Here is a 7830-nt window from a genome sequence, read left to right as displayed (position 1 = left end):
CCCGCGTCCTGAGTCCGGCGCCATGACGTCAGCGCGCCGGCCCGCCCCGCCGTGCGCCTGCGTGCTCCCCCACCGCACCCCCACCCTCGGCCCTCGCCCTCCGCCTCCTGCGAGGCGGGTCCCGGTTTCCTTGGAGCCCCGGCAGTCCTCCCCGCTGCCCCCGTCCCCCGGGGCAAGGCCACTGCGGCCGCCCCCAGCTCGCTCCCGGCCCCCGCGGACCCTTCCCCGTGCGCCCCCAGCCGGCCCGCCGACCCCCCGCGAGGCGTGCGCCGGACTCCAGCGCCGCAGAAGTGCCCGCAACCCCGGTCCGCACCCCGGTCCCGGCCCCTCCGTGCTCCCACCCCTCCACCCTGTGACCTCCTCGGGCCCCGTCCTGTGGGCACGAATCACCCGCTCTCCTTGGTCCCCGCCAGCCCAGCTACCGAAAATCTTAATTTTGAGAATTACCAGATGAGATCATCCCTGACCCCTGACTCCTGTCCCTCCTGTGCTTCCTGAGGGTACATCGGCCGGCACCACAGTGCGCAAGCAATGCAGTCTGACTGCCCAGCTCTGGGCGGACACCTGGGTGACCCTGCAGGGAGGACGCCGCCTCTCCCGCCTGGATGTCATCCTAGGGACAGTGTCGGCGCTCGGACCCCCTCCTCCGTTGTGCCTGCTGTCCTCCTAGTCCAGGGAGCAGGAAAGGGGTAGAAGCGTTGTCCTCGTGTACAGGTGGGGAAACTGAGGCCCAGGCCCAAAGGCCCGAGTGAGAAGTGTTGCTGGGGCTGGAGCCAGCTCTGGGAGCTCCGCAGTTCCCCACACCCAGTCTGGGCCTCAGCAGACAATGGCGCTGTGACCTTCAGGGTGCAGGTGGGCTGACCTGTCTTACTAGCTGTGGTGGCTGAGTAATGCCACCCAGAAACGGCCCCATCCTGTCCCCAGAACCTGTGAATATGGGACCCTATGTGGTCCTACGAGGCATTTTACAGACATGATTAAGGCTTTTGGGGTGGGGACGAAGTCCTGGGTTATGCGGCTGAGCCTGATGCCCTGAGGAGGAGGAAGCAGGGGGTTCAGGGTCTGGGGAGCCAGAGAGACTGAACCAGAGGCCCGTGATGCGGGGCTCCAAACAAAGGGATGCAGGACCCCCCAAGAACTTGAAAAGGGCAAGGACGTACACCTGGCCAGAAGCCCCGGAAGGAATAGAGCCCCCGACGCCAGGAACCACAAGGGAATGGGCGTGCTGGGGCCAGCCGCTGTGCGGTTATGTTACCGCGCTCACGGGGAATACACAGACTTGGGTGACCTCCGGCTACTGAAAACGTGCTGCCTCGGGGGGCCAAGACCCCGAGGAGGTGGCAGAGGTGATCTGACATAGGGTGTTCAGCCCCGGCTGCAGTGTGGGGGTGTGAGCTAGGGACCGGACGGGCGGCCCCTGGGTCCTCCTGCCAGCCACTGGGCAAACTGGGCACAAGACGAAGGGCACCAGCCGAGGGTCAGGCCTCCGGGTGGGGGGCGCAGGGGAGGTACCTGTTCAGGTTGAAAAGGCCTCACCTGCTGAGGGAGACTGGTCAGAGGGGAGCATGGTGCCCTTCAGGTGGGGATTCAGGGGACACAAGCACGAGTGTCCGAGGGGCCGTGGAGGGGTGGGCACAGTGTAGTCAGGAGGAAGAGCCCATGTGGCCCCTCCAGGCTCCTCTCGGGACACCTCAGTCCATCCCTGACCTCGGCCCTACCGAACAGGGGTGGGAGGCGGCTTCTCTGCCACCAAGCTAAGCCTCCCCCATCCCAGCCCCCAGAAGCACCCTGCTCGTCTGGGGTTCTCAGACCCAGACCACTGGGATGAGTCCGGGAGCCCACCTTCCCCAGGTTGGAGCAGGCCCTCAGCACGGGGGAGACAGAAGCAGTTAGAGGCCGGGGGGTCAGCAGACCCGTAGCCCACGACCTCCTCACCGTGTAGGGCTAAAGGGAAGGGCAGGGGGCCGCTGATGGGGTCCCACAGGGCCGCCTGCTCCGCTGTGATTCTTGGGCGGGGCCGGGCTGGGGCAAGGACAATGCAGAGCTATTTTTGCTCCTGGTGCAGTGGCTGCCGCACAGAGACATCAATCATTGATGCTCTGGGTGTCCCTGCTGACTGGAGAGGCCCGGGGAGCGGCCTGCCAGGCGGGGGGAGCCCTGCTGAGGACCCACAGCCTGTGGAGGGGGCGGGCACGGCTCCTCATCCTGGCGCCACCTGTGTTGCGCATCCTGGGCCCCAGTTCCCAGACACATGGCCTTGGGAGGCTGCTGGCGAGCCTGAGACCCCTGCCCGTCAGTGAGGGCCAGGCTGACGTGTGGCCTAGCATGGTGGTCCCAGAGAGGAGGCCGAGCCTGTGTGTGCCGATGGGACAGGGTGTGGGGCCCTGCAGAACTGCCACTTACCACCCAGTGCTCCGAGGGTGCAAGCCTTGTAGAGGCCAGGGCGGCCGTGAGTCGGGCTTGTGGGGTAACAGCGACTCCTGGGCTATGTCCAGCAGCTGTCACCTTTCCCGGCAGGGCGTCTGTCCCTGGAAGGGCCATTGGGGCAGGGCTGTAGCGGGGTGTGACGATGGCAGCTCCTGGCAGCTCAGGGCCCTGCGGCAGGCTCACAGCCAGGATTCGGCTGGGGTTGGGGGTGGTGCGGTGTGGTGAGGATGGGTGGGGAGTGCAGGGGTAGGGACTGGTGGTGGTTGGGGGGGTAGGGACGGGTGGGGAGTGGCAGGGGGGACAAGGATGGGCTTTACAGCTTTTCGGCTGGGGCCGACCCTGTAACCCTGGGGCTATCCTGGGGCTTTGAGACCCCTGCAGGAGCGGGGAGGGATTGAGCACAAGGAGGCAGGGCCGAGTCTGGCTGGCCCTGGTGGGGGTGGGGGTTGAGGGCCAATGTAGGGGCCATCGCTCCCGCCCCATACACAACAGCATACACTGCTGAGGCACCAGGCCCTCTGAGAGATGAAATGGGGCCCCCAGGGACCCCCGAGGCTGCAGGGGTGAGCATAACAGGTGAGGCCAGCCTTTTGCCCGAGAGCAGGCAGGAGAGGGGACAGGGCAGTCTCTGGGACAGGAGTGTCCTGATCTGGGCCATGAGCCAATGCCGAGCCAACTGCCTTGCTGCAGAGGGAGCAAGGCCCCAGCAGGGCAGTGTAAGGCCACTAGCCTTCAGCAAGGCCAAGTGCAGGAGTGGCCCCAGAGAGGGTCCCTGGCCAACCAGGGGTCCCAGGGACCACCCAGCCGCACAGGGGCTTGCTGAGGGCTGTTCCTGCAGTAACTGTGTGAGACCCCTGCTCCTGACCTCTGCTCAGGAGGGGCAGCTCCCTGGCCTTCCCCCCAGGGCCCCATCATGCCCCTCCCCACAGAGCTGGGAGGAGCCAGCCTAGCCCCAGGGGCATCATGGTGGACAAACAGAATATGTCACACGGAATGAGGCCATTTCACTTGGACAGGGAGACAGGGTCCACACAACTTGGCCAAGGTCACTCACCTAATGGCGCAGGGGGACACAGAACTGGGTCTGTGTCCTAAGGTCCCCGATTATACAAGTGGCGCTTGTTCCCAGGCCCCCGCTGCCAGACTCACGTACACGGACGGGCAGGCCGAGATCCCAACAGATCTGGACAGATGTGGGACACACCCGGGGACACAAAGAGTGCCCCCTGCCTGCACCCGTGAGCTCCCAGATGGACAGAGCAGGGCTCAGGGTCTCCATCTCCAGGGCAATGCTGCCCAGCCCGCAGAAAAACCCCAGGGCAGGAGGCGCAGGGCTGTGCCCTGCTGTGCCACGGGCGCGGTGGGGGACAGGCTGCCGGAGGATCTTCCGAGCACCGATGTGCGTGTCTGTCCGACCTGCTGCTGGCCCGCTGCCCGGCTGCAGCCCAGCTAACGGGAACTGGCACACATGAGTCATCCTGCCGGGCGGGCTCACCTGGGCCCGGCTGGCTGTGCGCATCCCTGAGGAAGCCTGGGAGCAGAGGGTGCCGGTGTGTGCGCCTGGGCATGTCTGTGTCCTCTTGTGCATCTCTGGGCATACCTGCATAGTACGTGTGGGCGTGTGTGTGCACGGAGACATCCCAGTCGATCTGTGTCTGTGTGCGGCATGAGTGTGTGCGTTGTCTTGTGTCCGTGTGAATGTCACATGTGCGTCCGATGCGCTTCCCTGTGTCTAGTCCGTGTGTCTCCGTGGCCCCCTGTTGCAGCCCGTCTCTTTCTGCCCCAGGAACAGGTGCGTGTGGTGTGTGTGTCCCTCTGTCTGTCCCAGCAGCACTGGCACCAGTCCTAGAAAGCCCCCAGGAATGGTTCCCCCCAGTAGCCGGGCTTTTCTGGGTCTGTTCTGGCCCAGCCCCAGCAGGATTCACAGCTCCAAGGTCCCCTTCCTCAAATCTGCATCAGGCTGGGCTTCAGCTAACTCCCTGCTTCTGTGGAAACAGAGTTCTCCTGAGCCTTGCCACTCCTTGCCCATTCCCTAAGGAGGCCATCTTCTGCATGCTCCCCAAGCCGGAGCCCAGGGGCCCCCCACCATCCCACTACAGTCCTTACCAAGGCCCTCTGGCAGCTTCTGGAACATCCTGGTCCTTGGCTCCCTCCTCAGACTGCTGCCCTGGCCCAGCCCCACCCACCCTCTTGCAGGCTCCTGACTTCCAGCAGCGCTCCCCAGGCCACGTGCCTGGACCCCGCCCCACCCCACCCCGACCACCCGGCTGGTGTTCCTCGGTTCCCACTGCCCATGCTCACTGCCCCTAATCCTCAGCCTGCGCTGTCTTATCCTGTGCTGGGCACACACGCCACTCTGGCCTCCGCACCCAGCACTCCTCCCGCACCCCTGAAGTCCCAGCTCACCCTGTCCCTGGGGAGCCTGCCAGGACCCCCGCCCCACGCATCCCCACCGCGGCGCCGCGCCGGCAGGCAGAGCGCGCCTCTAGCCTGGGAGCCCCCGGGGCAGGGCAGGGCCGGCGGGGTCGGATCACATGCCCCGCGAACCCACGGGCTCCCGCTGCCGTGTGGCCCCCAGAGGGCCTCGCACCCCATCTTGTCACTAAAATGTCCGTCTCTGGGCTGGGGGATAAGACCGCGGAGCGCGGGTCCGGCTGGGAGCCTGGGCGCGGCGTGGGCCGACCCCTCCCCGGCAGCCGCCCGGAGTCACACGCGGGGACCCAGAAAGGCCGGCGGAGGGCGCCCGGCGGGCCCGCAGCAGGGGTCGGGCCGGGGGCGGGCCCGGGGGCGGGCCCGGGGGCGTGGCCGGGAGGGCGGCAGCCAATGGACTGAATGAGGCCGGGCGGGGCGGGGCGGGGCGGGGTCCGGGCGGCGGCGGGGTCCCGGGCGCGCCGGCGGGGTCCGCAGTCCGAGGCGGGCGGCCCGCGGCAGCACGAGCCCCCGGAGGCTCCCCGGCCGCCCGCGCGCCGGAGCCGAGACCCGCGACTGGACGCGACGGGCCGCCGCCGGCCCGCGCCGCCCGGCCGCCGCGATGTGCGACTGCTTCCACGTGGTGCTGCCCACCTGGCCCGGAGCCCCCGGCGGCGGTGCGCCTCCTCCCCGCCTGCAGCCCGCGCGCCTCGGGAGGGTGGGCTCTGCGCGGGGGCGCGCGCCGGGCGGGTCGCGGTGCGCAGTGCGGGCAGGAGTGGGGCGCCTGGGGACCGGCGCGGGCCGTCGCGCGCGGGGTGCGCCTCGGGGCTGCGCGGGGCTGCCTCCCTCCTGCCGCGTCTCGCGGGACCTGGCTCTGCCTGTCTCCGTCTCTGCCGTCACTCCGTCTCTCTGGGTCGCTGACTCATCTCTACCGCTCACTCGCGCTCCCCACCTCTGTTCCTCACGCTCCTTGCCTGTCTCTCCCTTGTCCTGTCCCCTGCTCTAGGCCTCTGGGACGTTGTCTTGTCCCTAGAGGCCGCCGCGTGGGGAGGGCTGCACGTGCGAGTGGGGAGTGAGGGCTGTGGGTCACCTGGCGTGGGGACCCGCTACCAGGCTCGCCCTCTGCCCTGCCTTGGGGGAGAGCAGCCTGGCCAGAATAGGACTTAGGGCTGTTGGCCTTGGTCCAGAGTCCGAGGAGGGGATGGGTCCACAGTGTGGCCACTGTGTGGCTGGGTCACTGGCTAGGTGGTGGCTATGGCAGGCCTAGACCTGAGGTCTGGGGCTTGGTGAGGGGCCTGACTGGGGTCAGAGCTCAGGCCACAGAGTACCCAGTGTTGGGCGAGGGAGGGGAAGGTGGGTGTTGCCCTCTCCCCATGCCTCCGGCTGCAGAATGGGAGCCAGGTGCTTTGTTATCCGTCTGTTCCTGCACGAGGTCTGGCCCCAGAGCCTGGGTGTCTCTGCATCCTGGGGAGCAGGGTGGTGTGAGGCAGGGGCCTTTCTCCTAGCACTGGGTCAGTGATGCGGCAGCCACACCCAGGCCATCGGGCCCGTTGCCAGCAAGGGGGGCTGGGCCTTGCTGCATTGGCGCAGACTGGACCCCACTCCTTGGGGAACGGAGAGGGAAGATGGTGATGGTGCTGCTGATGCAGAGGGGGGAGGGGTGCCCCTTGGCCTGGGCCCGCCCCTCCAGCTGCAGCAGGAGCCCCCATGGTCCCTTCTGCTGCCCATCTGTCTGGTGAACACTGAGGCCTAGCTGGCCTCCTGTTTGGGCCTCCCTTGTCCCGGGGATTTTCCCTGGACAAGCGTGTGAGAATGGTGGCTGCAGTGGGCCTCCAGCCCCCTCTCCCTGGCTGTGGCTGGCCCTGGCCCACATCCTGGGGATCTGCTGCATCACAGGGAAAGGAGAGGGGGCAGAAGGACATGGGGCTCCCTCCAGCATCCCACACAGGCCCGTATGTTCACTCCCAGGTTACCCAGAGACTCCCAAGGTGCAGGGTCCAAGGCCATCTCGTCCACCTTCCTGCCTCAAAGCGGCCTGGTCTGGACACCCCTCCCCAGCTGAGACCCTTATTTTCTGCTTGAACTTGGTACTGGCTTCTGGGGCCAGCCCTCCTCATGCTGTGCCTACGAAATCATCAGCTCTTAGAGAATGTCAGTGGCTCTCATGGGCACTGACAGGAGACCTTCTGGATCAGAGCCGCTGGGGCTTGGGTCCACTGAGCAGATTCCCAGGCCCTTCCACACCCTGCACCAAGGCTGGGGAAGGTGCATTTCAGATAAGGCCCTGGGTAAGGCGGCGGGGTTGAGGTTGGTCCAGGTCTTCCCAGCCTGATTCCCTCTTTCCAGGCCAGGGACAAGTAGGCCTTGCCCCATCCTCATCGTCCTGCCCCGTCCAGACCTGCCCTCCTGGGCGAGCCACGCTAGGTCCTTCAAAGACTCCTCCTGGAGCCTGGGTGCGCTTCCCCCCTCAACCCCGGAGGAGGAAGCCGCGCTGTCCAGCCTGCACTCGGAGGCTGCCCCCTGGTGGCTGCCCTGGGAGCACATCCACGGGTGATCCGGCTGGCCTCAGGGCACCTTGGCCATCCCATCCCAGTGGCTTGGCCCCCAGCTCCTTCCAGGCCCCTGCTGGCGTGGGAATGGAGCTCCACCTGGGGGCCCTGCCCCCACCCACTCTGTGATGGGTAACAGCCATCACACGCCTTCCTTCCCCAGAGGCAGCCAGTTTCTGCCCTAGCAGCACTGGGTCCTGGGCAGCTAGACTGACGGGGAGCCCCCTACTCCTGCTCTGGGCCTGTGCCCTGCTCCCGAAGCCCTTGGCTTGGCCTCAGCCCCCCTCCCATCCCCACTCTCAGAAACCCCCACTGGGTCCAGGAAGGCCCCACCAGGAGGGAGGGTCAGGGTGGTCTCTCCTTGTGGGGGGCCGTGGTAGCTTTGGGTCCCTTCCCAGGAGCGCCGCAGTATGGGGTGTCCCTATGCTGGCCTCCCTCTTTCCAA

General features: G+C 66.9%; 1 protein-coding gene across 1 annotated transcript in view; it reads left to right on the top strand.

Annotated features, from left to right (window-relative positions):
• The first annotated feature begins 5341 nt into the window (after positions 1 to 5341).
• AHNAK2 (AHNAK nucleoprotein 2) overlaps positions 5342 to 7830 on the top strand; it is a 40915-nt gene continuing 38426 nt past the window's right edge. Inside the window, exon 1 of the mRNA XM_047736084.1 lies at positions 5342 to 5513. Within this exon, the coding sequence (XP_047592040.1) occupies positions 5459 to 5513 (55 nt within the window). The 5' untranslated portion in view covers positions 5342 to 5458. The remainder of the gene's footprint in view (positions 5514 to 7830) is intronic.

This window comes from Lutra lutra, chromosome 7 (assembly GCF_902655055.1).
Source record: "Lutra lutra chromosome 7, mLutLut1.2, whole genome shotgun sequence".
In the NCBI taxonomy this organism is placed as follows: domain Eukaryota; kingdom Metazoa; phylum Chordata; class Mammalia; order Carnivora; family Mustelidae; genus Lutra; species Lutra lutra.
Note: the sequence above shows the minus strand (reverse complement) of the source record. Positions and strands in the feature narration are given on the sequence as shown.